Source organism: Capricornis sumatraensis, chromosome 19, assembly GCF_032405125.1.
Source record: "Capricornis sumatraensis isolate serow.1 chromosome 19, serow.2, whole genome shotgun sequence".
In the NCBI taxonomy this organism is placed as follows: Eukaryota; Metazoa; Chordata; class Mammalia; order Artiodactyla; family Bovidae; genus Capricornis; species Capricornis sumatraensis.
In genome coordinates, this window is record NC_091087.1 from 12,892,899 (window position 1) to 12,907,437 (window position 14,539).

A 14,539-nucleotide genomic window follows, 5' to 3' on the forward strand; every position below is an offset into this window, starting at 1 on the left:
CCTCTCCAGACAGCCATTTTGCTTTTCTGCATTTCTTTTCCATGGGGATGGTCTTGATCCCTGTCTCCTGTACAATGCCAGGAACCTCCGTCCATAGTTCATCAGGCACTCTATCAGATCTAGGCCCTTAAATCTATTTCTCACTTTCACTGTATAATCATAAGGGATTTGATTTAGGTTCTATCTGAATGGTCTAGCAGTTTTCCCTACTTTCTTCAATTTGAGTCTGAATTTGGTAATAAGGAGTTCATGATCTGAGCCACAGTTAGCTCCTGGTCTTGTTTTTGTTGACTGTATAGAGCTTCTCCATCTTCTTTGGAAGGAATGATGCTAAAGCTGAAGCTCCAGCACTTTGGCCACCTCATGCGAAGAGTTGACTCATTGGAAAAGACTCTGATGCTGGGAGGAATTGGGGGCAGGAGAAGAAGGGGACGACCGAGGATGAGATGGCTGGATGGCATCATGGACTCAATGGACGTGAGTCTGAGTGAACTCCGGGAGATGGTGATGGACAGGGAGGCCTGGCGTGTTGCGATTCATGGGGTCGCAAAGAGTCGGACACGACTGAGCGACTGAACTGAACTGAACTTTCTTCATATGGGACAGGAATGCAAAAATAGGAAGTCAAGAGATACCTGGAGTAACAGGCAAATTTGGCCTTCAAGTACAAAACGAAGCAGGGCAAAGACTAGAGTTTTGCCAAGAGAATACACTGGTCATAGCAAACACCCTCTTCCAACAACACAAGAGATTATTCTACACATGGACATCACCAGATACTGAAATACCAGTATTTGGTCAATACAGAAACCAGATTGATTATATTCTTTGTAGCTGAAGACAGAGAAGCTCTATACAGTCAGCAAAAACAAGACCAGAAGCTGACTGTGGCTCAGATCACAAACTCCTTATTGAAAAATTCAGACTTAAATTGAAGAAAATGTGGAAAACTACTAGGCCATTCAGGTATGACCTAAATCAAACCACTTATGATTATACAATGGAAGTGAGGAACAGGGATTAGACCTGATAGAGTGCCTGAAGAACTATGGATGGAAGTTCAAAAAACTGTACAGGAGGCAGTGATCAAAACCATCCCCAAGAAAAAGAAAGGCAAATGGTTATCTGAGAAGGCCTTACAAATAGCTGAGAAAAGAAGAGAAGCGAACAACAAAGGAGAAAAGGAAGGATGTATCCATCTGAATGTAGAGTTCCAAAGAAGAGCAAGGAGAGATAAGAAAGCCTTCCTCAGTAAACAATGCAAAGAAATAGAGAAAAACAATAGAATAGGAAAGACTAGAGATCTCTTTAAGAAAATTAGAGATACCAAGGGAATATTTCATGCAAAGATGGGCATAATAAAGGACAGAAATGGTATGGACCTAATAGAAGCAGAAGAGATTAAGAAGAGCTGGCAATAATACGCGAAAAACTATACAAAAAAGATTTTAATGACCCAGATATCCACGATGGTGTGATCACTCACCTAGAGCCAGACATCTTGGAGTGCAAAGTCAACTGGGCCTTAGGAAGCATAACTACGAACAAAACTAGTGGAGGTGATGAAATTCCAGGTGAGCTATTTCAAATCCTAAAATATGATGCTGTGAAAGTACTGTACTCAATATGCCAGCAAATTTGGAAAACTCAGCAGTGGCCACAGGACTAAAGGTCAGTTTTCATTCCAATCCCAAAGAAGGGCAATGTCAAAGAATTTTCAAACTACTACACAACTGCACTCATCTCACACGCTAGCAAAGTAATGCTCAAAATTCTCCAAGCCATTCTCCTTCAACAGTACGTGAACTGAGAACTGCCAGACAATCAAGCTAGTTTTAGAAAATATACAAGCAACTCCTGCAGCTCAATTCCAGAAAAATAAACAACCCAATCAAAAAATGGGCCAAAGAACTAAATAGACATTTCTCCAAAGAAGCCATACAGATGGCTAACATACACATGAAAAGATGCTCAACATCACTCGTTACTAGAGAAATGCAAATCAAAACCACAATGAGGTCGTGGTTTCTAGTCAGAATGGCTGCTATCCAAAAGTCTACAAGCAATAAATGCTGGAGAGGGTGTGGAGAAAAGGGAACCCTCTTACACTGTTGGTGGGAATGCAAACTAGTACAGCCACTATGGAGAACAGTGTGGAGATTCTTTAAAAACCTGGAAATAGAACTGCCTTATGACCCAGCAATCCCACTGCTGGGCATACACACTGAGGAAATCAGAATTGAAAGAGACACGTGTACCCCAATGTTCATCGCAGCACTGTTTATAATAGCCAGGACATGGAAGCAACCTAGATGTCCATCAGCAGATGAATGAATAAGAAAGGTGTGGTACATATACACAATGGAGCATTACTCAGCCATTAAAAAGAATACATTTGAATCAGTTCTAATGAGGTGGATGAAACTGGAGCCGATTATACAGAGTGAAGTAAGCCAGAAAGAAAAACACCAATACAGTATACTAATGCATATATATGGAATTTAGAAAGATGGTAATGATAACCCTGTATGTAAGACAGCAAAAGAGACACAGATGTAAAGAACAGTCTTTTGGACTCTGTGGGAGAGGGAGAGGGTGGGATGATTTGGGAGAATGGCATTGAAACATGTATAATATCATATAAGAAACGAATCGCCAGTCCAGGTTCGATGCAGGATACAGGATGCTTGGGGCTGGTGCACTGGGATGACCCAGAGGGATGGTATGGGGAGAGAGGTGGGAGGGGGGTTCAGGATTGGGAACACGTGTACATCCATGGTGGATTCATGTTGATGTATGGCAAAACCAATACAATATTGTAAAGTAAAAATAAAATAAAATCTGAAAAAACAAAGGGCAGAGGAACCAGACAGAGATCAAATTACCAACATCTGTTGGATCATAGAAAAAGCAAGAGAATTCCAGAAAAAGCATCTACTTCTGCTTCACCGACTACAGTAAAGCCTTTGACTGTGTGGATCACAACAAACTGGAAAATTCTTCAAGTGATGGGAATACTAGACCACTTTACAAAGCTGCCTCATGTGAAACCTGTATGCAGGTCAAGAAGCAACAGTTAGAACCAGACATGGAACAATAGACTGGTTCCAAATTGGGAAAGGAGTACATCAAGGCTGTATATCATCACCCTGCTTATTTCACTTTGCAGACTACATCATGAGAAACGCTGGGCTGGGTGATGCACATGCTGGAATCAATATTCCTGAGAGAAGTATCAATAACTTCAGATATACAGATAAAAGCATTCTTATGGCAGAAAGAGAAGAGGAACTAAAGAGCCTTTTGATGAAGGTGAAAGAAGAGAGTGAAAAAGCTGGCTTAGAACTCAACATTCAAAAACCAAAGACCATGGCATCCAGTCCCATCACTTCATGGCAAATAGATGGGGAAACAGTGGAAACAGTGACAAACTTTATTTTCTTGGGCTCCAAAATCACAGCCAATGGTGACTGCAGCCATGAAATTAAGACGCTTGTTCCTTGGAAGAAAAGCTATGACAAACTCAGAGAGCATATTAAAAAGCAGAGACATTACTTTGTCAACAAAGGTCCGTCTAGTCAAAGGTTTGGTTTTTCCAGTAGTCATGTATGGATATGAGAGTTGGACCATAAAGAAAGCTGAGTGACGCAGAATTGATACTTTTGAACTGTGGTGTTGGAGAAGACTCTTGAGAGTCCCTTGGACTGCGAGGAGATCAAACCAGTCAATTCTAAAGGAATTCAAACCTGATTATTCATTAGAAGAAATGACGCTGAAACTGAAGCTCCAATACTTTGATACCTGATGCAAAGAGCCGACTCATTAGAAAAGACCCTGATGCTGGGAAAGACTGAAGGCAGGATGAGAAGGGGATGACAGAGGACAAGATGGTTGGATGCCTTCACTGACTCAATGGGCATGAGTTTGAGCAAGCTCCAGAGATGGTGAAGGACAGGGAAGCCTGGTGTGGTGTAGTCCCTGGGGTCACAAAGAGTCAGACACAACTAATCAACTGAACAACATTAGAATTTTGAATACGTTTTTGCATAGAAATATTTTATAAGTAAGTATAACTTTCAGGGTGCAAATGGATTAAATGACCATTTAATGAACTGGCTAGAAGTATAACCACCAATACTGCTTCTATACAAAATGCATTCTGAGTTAAACCGATAGATTAAAAATACCTTTTGGATCACATTTTATTGGCACATGGGACTGCCAACACTCCAAAATCCACTAAAATTAGAAAACTGATTGCTTGATAACTTTCCTTTTAATAATTTTATCTTATTATTACTACCAAAGGAATATGCCAATAATAATAAAAAGTGTAGGCTATCTGCTAATAATTGGCATATTTTGCCTTACTCTTTATTTTCTCAAAGATGTGAAGCTCTCATAAAATTCACTAATTGTGCCACAGATGCCAAGTCAACAATGAAAATATATTTTTAAAAAGCACAGGGGTCAGGGGTGGAATTCCCTGGTGGTTCTGTGGTCAGGCCTCAGTGTTCTCTCTGCCATGGGCCCAGGTTCAATCCCTGGTCACGGAACTAAGATCCTGCAAGTCATACGGTGTGGCCAAAAATTAAAAAGAAATACAAGGAAATATGTATCTCTCAACTCGGCACAAATAGAACCTTGTGGCAGTCAGTAACAGCTATATCTAAACACCAAAAAAACACTTACTCTTTATCTCAAGTAAGAGCTATTCCTTTATTATGGTAGAAATTTTAGATCATATTACAGTGCAGTCTCTGAAGGCTTTGGTGCAGAAAAAACTGCCTTCAGCCTTGGAGCCTGCTTGCATCATTACATGCATCTTGGTGACTGAGGGTATTTTGCTCACCACTTGGAAAAATTAGGCTATATTATAGATATTTTAAGAACGTATTAGGATTAATGAGTGAGTAGTAGCACAGCTGAGATATGATCAGCTGCAGAAAAATCACTGAGCTAAAAACTCTACCACATATTCTACTATCTGTTCTTCACAGAAAGTTCTGGAATATATCTCTGGGCTTATATTTCATCAGCCTGCACAGACACTGAATTCATCTAGGGCTCTTCCAAGATAACAAGTGCATAATTTTTCCTAGGGGAAGGCCACAACTTCTAGGATTACCCTCTCTGGAGCAATCACTGCTCAGGGCCCATCCCCTGGAGCCAGGCCAGCAGGGGAATGGCTGTCTCTATGTACAGGCTTACTGTCATCCCTTTTCTTGCCAGAAATATATAGAGTATGAGTCAAGTTATTCAGGATGTTTGAAATTATAAAGAGAGAGTCGACATGCTGGCTAAGTAGCCTCTGAGGTGTTCAAAGTATCCTGTGGCTGCTTAAGTGAGGAAAGTGAGGCCAGTCAAAAGCTGGACTGGCAGCTGAGCTGTCCCGTATTAAGCCCATGCCACTCTGGGAACCACTTCAGGGTGCTTCTGTCTCACTGCTATAGAAGGAGAAGCTGACATTATCTTTCTAAAAGCCTAACTGAGAAGGAAAGATTACTGCTGTCCTGAAAATAAAAGTTCTTCATTTCCTATTAACTGAAACATCTGCTTTGGTTGCTGGAATCATGATTTGTACTGAGGGACTATTTCAAATTGTCAAGCTGTAAATATTTTCAATTGGTAAAGTCCCAGTGTAGTAAAATTGTCACTGCAATGGAAGGAAAAGAAAAACTTTTACATTAACACTGATTCCTCCAGTATTTGTGACTGATACTACTGAGTTTATAATGGTATGCATGAATTAATTTTTCTTTTACCTGGAAAACAACAAATAATTGACCAAATTTATAACTTACTAACTAAACTCAAAATAAAATATCCTAATTGCTTGTTCAATATTTTTGGTTTCTAAGGATACTTGGTTTAGCATGTTAAATCTCAAAACAAAATTGAACAGGATTATCAAAAGTCATACATCTATTTTTGAGTTTTATCAGGGCTAAGTACTGAAGTAGAAATAAAGCTAGCAAAAGAACTGAGTATTAGTATAAAATGTGAAATCAACCTTACCCACTGCACCCGATGACTTTGTTGTACAGAAAGGATGGCAAGCCTTTCAGATGAATGTTGTTATCCACGTACACATATTGAAGTTCTCGAGATCGACCTAAATCTGGGTTAGAAAGAAAAGTGCTATGATTCTTATAATATATACCAATATAATGAGAAACATGAAATTTAATAAATAATGTTAGAATAATTCAAAATTTCTACGCTGGAAGAAAAAATGTTGCAGATTGACCCAGGTGTGAAATTAAGTCAGCTGTAATATGAGATTCTACCAGAAAACATGACTATTGAAAAAAATTACTCAACCCACCTGAACTTTTGAGTATTTAAACTGTAAAATGAGAACTGGTAATGGAATATTATCAGATTTCCTTTCCATATAAAAATTCTATGACTTTTAATGAACAACTTCTATTTATTAAGCTTGTTATGAAAGTGTTAGTCCCTCAGTCATGTCTGACTCTTCACAACCCCAATGGACTATAGGCCACCAGGCTCCTATGTCTGTGGGATTTCCCAGGCAAGAATATTGAAGTCAGTTGCCATTTCCTCCTCCAAGGGATCTTCTTGACCCAGGGATAATAAAAAATTTATATTTATTTATTAAGTTTTTATAGGTCATTTATTTAGTTTCATTTTTCTCCATAGGAAAAAGTGTCATACGAACTAAATTGGCAAGTCAGCCCAAATGATGTCTAGTTCTGCCCCAATATCAAGATTTACTGTGTCTCACCTCCCCTTGGCAGAAAGATGATAGAAGGCATGATGGAGAGCTGGGGATCAATCAGGCCCTGGCTGGGCTGGGCCTCAGAAGCCAGCTGATGTAGGAATGGGTGGAACTGCCCACGGCGGCAGGGAGAGGAAGCAGCAGAGGGAATCCTATCCCAGTCTTCAGTGAGGTGTAGGGTGCAGCTGGATGGACAAGACCTGCAGGCCAGGGAGCCGGGGTGGGAATGGGTTTATACCAGGAATAGGAAGAGATGAGAAAGGGAGCCCAAAGAGAAGAATCTGCAGGAGGAACAAGCATGCAGAAAGAGGGCGACTCCAGAAGTCTCCCACAGGTAGCTGGGCATCACTGACTCAAGGGACATGAGTTTGAGCAAACTCTGGGAGATAGTGAAGGACAGGAAAGCCTGGCATGTTGCAGTCCCTAGGGTCACAAAGAATCAGACACAACTTAGGGACAGAACAACAATAAAGCTGGGTAAAGGGGTAGCAAACCCTAGAGTATCTGCTTGTGAAAACAGGAAATAGGCTGAAGGAGCTCTCTTTTCCCCTGTCCTTCCAAAGTTAGGATAGACAAAGGCCCAGATAGCTAAATTAGCATCTTTAATTTAAGGTTCTTAAGCATACTTACGTTTCAAAAGAAAACCCATTTACCCACTAGGGATCTTTTAGGCACTATGGTAGGCCTTGGGGATTCAGATATGAATATGATATTGAGGACAAGCATGAAAAATGGTTAACTGTAATACAACATGATCATTGCTATTAGAGAGGCTTGTCTAAGTCATGGTTTCACAGGTGGGTTCTGGACAATTTATTACATAAAGTGGGAGGTGCATAATATAAGATTGAAGTAAGGAAGGGTTTGTCATGCATGAGGGTAGGAAATGCTGAACATTACCTTCTCTTTTCCACTACAAATCTTATCACAGTAATCTTGCCCAGGATTAGCCCTGGGGCAAGTTACACAAAGAGGAACCAAAACTGGAAGCAATGGAAACTGACAACAAAAGGGGAAGTGGGAACTCTTAGAAAAAAGAATTACTAGGCTAGAGATGCCCTTTCCCAGTGGTGGCTTTAAGATATCTAATAAACAGAATACTGGAATGCAAAAATAGGAAGTCAAGAAATACCTGGGGTAACAGGCAAATTTGGCCTTGGAGTACAGAATGAAGCAGGGCAAAGGCTAACAGAATATTGCCAAGAGAACGCACTGGTCATAGCAAATAGCCTCTTCCAACAACAAAAGAAGCCTCTACACACAGACATCACCAGATGGTCAATACTGAAATCAGACTGATTATATTCTTTGCAGTCAAAGATGGAGAAGCTCTATACAGTCAGCAAATACAAGACCAGGAGCTGACTGTGGCTCAGATCATGAAGGCCTTATTGCCAAATTCAGGCTTAAATTGAAGAAAGTAGGGAAAACCACTAGATTTAGGTCAAGTATGACCTAAATCAAATCCCTTATGATTATACGATGGAAGTGAAAAATAGATTCAATGGATTAGATTTGACAGACAGAGTGCCAGAAGAACAATGGACAGAGGTTTATGACATTGTACAGGAGGCAGGGATCAAGACTACCCTTAAGAAAAAGAAGTGCAAAAAGGCAAAATGGTTGTCTGAGGAGGCCTTACAAATAGCTGTGAAAAGAAAAGAAGTGAAAAGCAAAGGAGAAAAGGAAAGATACCCATTTGAATGCAGAGTTCCAAAGAATAGCAAGGAGAGATAAGAAAGCCTTCTTCAGCGATCAATGCAAAGAAATAGAGGAAAACAACAGAATGGGAAAGACTAGAGATCTCCTTAAGAAAATTAGAGATACCAAGGGAACATTTCATGCAACGATGGGCTCGATAAAGGACAGAAATGGTCTGGACCTAACAGAAGCAGAAGATATTAAGAAGAGGTGGCAAGAATACACAGAAGAACTATACAAAAAAGACCTTCACGACCCAGATAATCACGATGGTGTGATCACTCACCTAGAGTCAGAAATTCTGGAATTCAAAGTCCAGTGGGCCTTAGGAAGTATCACTACGAACAAAGCTAGTGGAGGTGATGGAATTCCAGTTGAGCTACTTCAAATTCTAAAAGATGATGCTGTGAAAGTGCTGGACTCAATATGCCAGCAAATTTGGAAAACTCAGGAGTGGCCACAGGACCGGAAAAGGTCAGTTTTCATTCCAATTCCAAAGAAACGCAATGCCAAATAATGTTCAAAGTACTGCTGTACAATTGCACTCTCATCTCACACGCTAGTAAAGTAATGCTCAAAATTCTCCAAGCCAGGCTTCAACAGTATCTGAACCATCAAATTCCAGATGTTCAAGCTGGATTTAGAAAAGGCAGAGGAAACACAGATCAAATTGTCAACATCTGCTGAATCATCAAAAAAGCAAGAGAGTTCTAGGAAAGCATCTACTTCTGCTTTACTGACTATGCCAAAGCCTTTGGCTGTGTGGATCACAATAAACTATGGAAAATTCTGAAAGAGGTGGGAATACCAGACCACCTAACCTGCCTCTTGAGAAATCTGTATGCAGGTCAGGAAGCAACAGTTAGACCTGGACACGGAACAACAGACTGGTTCCAAATCATGAAAGGAGTACATCAAGGCTGTATATTGTCACCCTGCTTATTTAACTTATATGCAGAGTACATCATGCAAAATGCCAGGCTGGATGAAGGACAAGCTGGAATCAAGATTGCCGGGAGAAATATCAATAACCTCAGATGTGCAGATGACACAACCCTTATGGCAGAAAGTGAAGAACTAAAGAGCCTCTTGATGAAAGTGAAAGAGGAGAGTGAAAAAGTTGGCTTAAAGCTCAACATTCAGAAAACGAAGATCATGGTACCCGGTCCCATCACTTCATGGCAAATAGATGGGGAAACAGTGGAAACAGTGGCAGACTTTACTTTGGGGGGGCTCCAAAATCACTGCAGATGGTGACTGCAGCCATGAAATTAAAAGACGCTTACCCACACAGCATATTAAAAAGCAGAGACATTGCTTTGCCAACAAAGGTCTGTCTAGTCAAACCTATTGTTTTTCCAGTAGTCATGTATGGATGTGAGAGTTGGACTATAAAGAAAGTTGAGCAACGAAGAACTGATGCTTTTGTACCGTGGTGTTGGAGAAGACTCCAGAGTTCCTTGGACTCAAGGAGATCCAACCAGTCCATTCTAAAGGAAATCAGTCATGAATATTCTTTGGAAAGACTGATGCTGAAGCTGAAACTCCAATATTTTGGTCACCTGATGGGAAGAACTGACTCATCTGAAAAGACCCCAATGCTGGGAAAGATTGAAGATGGGAGGAGAAGGGGATGACAGAGGATGAGATGGTTAGATGGCATTGCTGACTCAATGGACATGACCTTGAGTAAACTCTGGGATTTGGTGATGGACAGGGAGTCCTGGTGTGCTGCAGGCCATGGGGTCGCAAAGAGTCAGACACAACTGAGTGACTGAACTGAACTGAACTGAACTGAGCAAACAGAATAGATTTCTGCTGTGTGATTTTGTGATTTCAGAGTAAGTCACAAAAGGCATTGTGGCTCTATCGTTGCTGTTTCTCTTGGATCACTTCTTCAGGAAGACAGCTCCTTTTTCATGAAGGCCCTAAAGCAGCTTTATTGGAGAAGAATGAGACCTCCAGCCAATATCCGTGTGAGTAAACAGTCTTGGAAGCACCTCCAGAAACTCCAGGTCAAGTCTTCAGATTACTACAACTCTAAACTAAATATCCTGTTCCTTCTCCGAACTTTGCCCATTAATTTTACCATTCATCAATGGATCTTGTTTGTAACAATTATAGCATAGTATTTACTTACATGATTTTCAATTACCATCTTTCTGTCTACATTTATTAATTGGAATTCTTATGTAAGGAAGAATGATCCTTCCTCCCCCATTTATTTGATGTTTATATTGGTATGGATTCAAGGACATTTATTTTATTTTAAGGACTAAAAACCCACTACCATTGTTGTTTATTGTGTTGGGTAAAATGTTCCAGTTTTGGCACCTAGGAACACTTAAAATTGGTCTTTTCATTCTTTAAACAAGTTATCATCCTTTTATGAGTATCGTCATACTTTCCAGGAGCAAAAGATATTCCAAGTTCAAATTGTACTTTCCCTGCACTAGTCCTGAAATCAATTACTTCTCCAAGGAGCTTTAACTCCTTTAATTAAAGGAATGGAATTAAAGTAAATTTATTTAAATTCTGGGGTATGGCATCTAGAAACCAACATCTGAGTGCGAGATGTGCCCCTTACTATAAGAGTGCCACTGCTTCTAGGATCCGTAAGTAGGCAGATTTACAAAGCATATGTATATAATACCAACCCATGCATACATATTCAACTCCATTGTTGCAAGTGTACCTTCAGTATACATTCTAAGCAGTGGACCTGCTGGGCCAAAAGGTAAATACGTGTATAGAGTCCTTGGTATTTCCCTCCAGAGGACTTACACCAGTTTGCATTCTCTTCATCATGTATGAAAGCATTGGCTTTCCCACAGTCTCATCAACTTCTAAAACATGCTGTCTTATTTAAAACATTTTGTCATTCTCAATTTGTATTTCTCTTATTATTGATGTGAACATTTTTCAATACGAGGGTCATTTTTGCATTTTTTGTGTGTGAATTGTCAATATCTTATGTGTCTATTCTTTCACTTATGAGCAGAGCCTTAGTTTGAACATGTATTTTTTTCTTTTTCTTTTCTAGATTACAAAAGGGTCATAAGTTTACAGGAGATTTCGAAAATACAGAACAAAGTTGCATATAGTTCACTATATATTACAATAATTTTTAAGTAGATAAATTAGGATACTTAGTTACAGTTTCAGTATCAAACTCTCAAAAATCAAGAGAATGAATAGACAGAAAAGTAGAAGGATAAAGTAGACCTGAAAAGCACAGTGAACCAATTCAACATAATTAAGATTTATGTAATTTCCACACAATAGCAAGAGAAAAATTCTATTCAACTTTCCATAGACTATAAACCAGAAGACAGTGGAACATATTCAGGGATAACATAAGGTGTAAAAATTTCATGGTCTAAAGGTATTGAAATCATACAGAATTTGTTCTCTTATCACTGTGGAATTATGTTAGAAATCAATACCAAAACATATTTGAAAATAACCCATATACTTTCAAGTGCAATGTGACATTTACCAACAGAGACCTTTGACTTAGCCATTGAAAGCCTCAATAAAGTTAAAAGACTGAAAAAACACAGAGGGTGATTGCAGACAAGAAAGCATTTAAATGAGAAATTAATATCAAGGATAACTTACAAACCTCATGCATCTGGATATTAAACATCCACTTTTAAACGATGCTTTTAAACTTCTCAGATAGAGAAGTTATAACAAGGAAAATTAGAAAATATTTGTAACAGAGTAAAAACAAAAAGAACCAGAATTTGTTGCATACAGCTGAAGCTGTTCAGTGCAACTAAATACAATGTGGAATCTTGAATAAGGTATGAGAACAAATAATGGAAACTAGCATAAAATTCTGTGAAATTTAAACAAACTCTCTACTTTAGTTAATAATATTGTATCACACGTTATTTTCTTGCCTTTTTTTTCCCTCTTTAACAACATAGCATTTCTCAGAATTGGAACAGAAGTTTCAAGCCTCATTCAATTTTTTTTTAATCACTAAAATAATAGGCTTTCTAGACTTTAGCAATTAAAAGTCTAGTAGATTAGATGCCAGAATAAATGGAACGACATCAAAGTTTTGATTGACTATAAATTAGAACTAACATAGAATTGCACTTATCTCACATGCTAGTAAAGTAATGCTCAAAATTCTCCAAGCCAGGCTTCAACAATACATGAACTGTGAACTTCCAGATGTTCAAGCTGGTTTTAGAAAAGGCAGAGGAACCAGAGATCAAATTGCCAACATCCGCTGGATCATGGAAAAAGCAAGAGAGTTCCAGAGAAACATCTATTTCTGCTTTCTTGACTATGCCAAAGCCTTTGACTGTGTGGATCACAACAAACTGTGGAAAATTCTGAAAGAGATGGGAATACCAGACCACCTGACCTACCTCTTGAGAAACCTGTATGCAAGTCAGGAAGCAAAAGTTAGAACTGGACATGGAACAACAGACTGGTTCCAAATAGGAAAAGGAGTACGTCAAGGCTGTATATTGTCATCCTGCTTATTTAACTTCTATGCAGATTACATCATGAGAAATGCTGGGCTGGAGGAAGCACAAGCTGGAATCAAGATTGCTTGGAGAAATATCAATAACCTAAGATATGCAGATGACAGCACCCTTGTGGTAGAAAGTGAAGAGGAACTAAAGAGCCTCTTGATGAAAGTGAAAGAGGAGAGTGAAAAAGTTGGCTTAAAGCTCAACATTCAGAAAACGAAGATCATGGCATCCAGTCCCATCACTTCATGGCAAATAGATGGGGAAACAGTGGAAACAGTGGCTGACTTTACTTTTCTGGGCTCCAAAATCACTGCAGATGGTGACTGCAGCCATGAAATTAAAAGACACTTACTCCTTGGAAGGAAAGTTATGACCAACCTAGACAGCATATGAAAAAGCAGAGACATTACTTTGTCAACAAAGGTCTGTCTAGTCAAGGCTATGGTTTTTCCAGTGGTGATGTATGGATGTGAGAGTTGGACTGTGAAGAAGGCTGAGTGCCGAAGAATTGATGCTTCTGAACTGTAGTGTTGAAGAAGACTCTCAAGAGTCCGTTGGACTGCAAGGAGATCCAACCAGTCCATCCTAAAGGAGATCAGTCCTGAGTGTTCATTGGAAGGACTGATGTTGAGGCTGAAACTCTAATACTTTGGCCACCTGATGTGAAGAGCTGATTCATTTGAAAAGATTCTCATGCTGGGAAAGGTTGAAGGCGAGAGGAGAAGGGGATGACATAGGATGAGATGGTTGGATGGCATCACCAACTCAATGGACATGAGTTTGAGTGAACTCTGGGTGTTGGTGATGGACATGGAGGCCTGGTGTGCTAAAGTTCATAGGGTTGCAAAGAGTCGGACATGACTGAGCAACTGAACTGAACTGAACTAAAGCATTACATTAAAACTTAGTCAAACAAGTGGAGCTAAAAATGTCAAATTTTTTAGCTAAACAAAAACTCGCTTCCTAAAATATACTGTACATAGTATACACACACACACAACACTCACGAAATCTTTTCTCCTATAAGATAAAGTCTTGAACAACAACAACAACAAAGAGAGAAACTGGAAAATAATGAAATGAGAGCACTGAATATGAAATAGAAAAAGTAAAACTAGATGAAAGCAAAAGATCATCATACAGTCCAGTTGTTTTTAGATGTCACTGCTCTTAGAATCACATCTGGAGTTTTGGAGAAAAAAATACTACCTGGGCACTCAATAGTTTTCAAAAAAATTCCAAGCTAATTCTGATGTGCATCTAGATTTTAAAAGTGATATCACGTTTTTCTATTAAATGGTAGTTTTAGTGATATAGAATTCTATTATTATCTGTTGGCTAATCATAATACAATGGTATTAAATAATAAATAAATTACATAATTAAATAAATACATAAATAATAAATTACGTAATCATAACAGTAAAAGACATTTATCAGTTTTCACAATCAACAGTCAAAGAAGAAAATAAAAGATAATCACAACTGCAAGCCATAATGGAAACATGATAAACCAAAAAATATTGAATAATTACATACAATTAAGCCACCCTGGGCCTGCCCCCGCTCGCGGCACACACAGCTCAGGATCTAG

General features: G+C 39.1%; 1 protein-coding gene across 3 annotated transcripts in view; it reads right to left on the reverse strand.

Moving 5' to 3' along the window:
• The window catches only part of LRRC28 (leucine rich repeat containing 28), a 200,994-nt gene that overhangs the window by 56,769 nt on the left and 129,686 nt on the right, over positions 1 to 14,539 (reverse strand). For all 3 annotated transcript variants that reach the window (XM_068991153.1, XM_068991151.1, XM_068991152.1), the window contains exon 7: positions 6,019 to 6,121. In XM_068991153.1, coding sequence (XP_068847254.1) covers positions 6,019 to 6,121 — 103 coding nt within the window. The remainder of the gene's footprint in view (positions 1 to 6,018; positions 6,122 to 14,539) is intronic.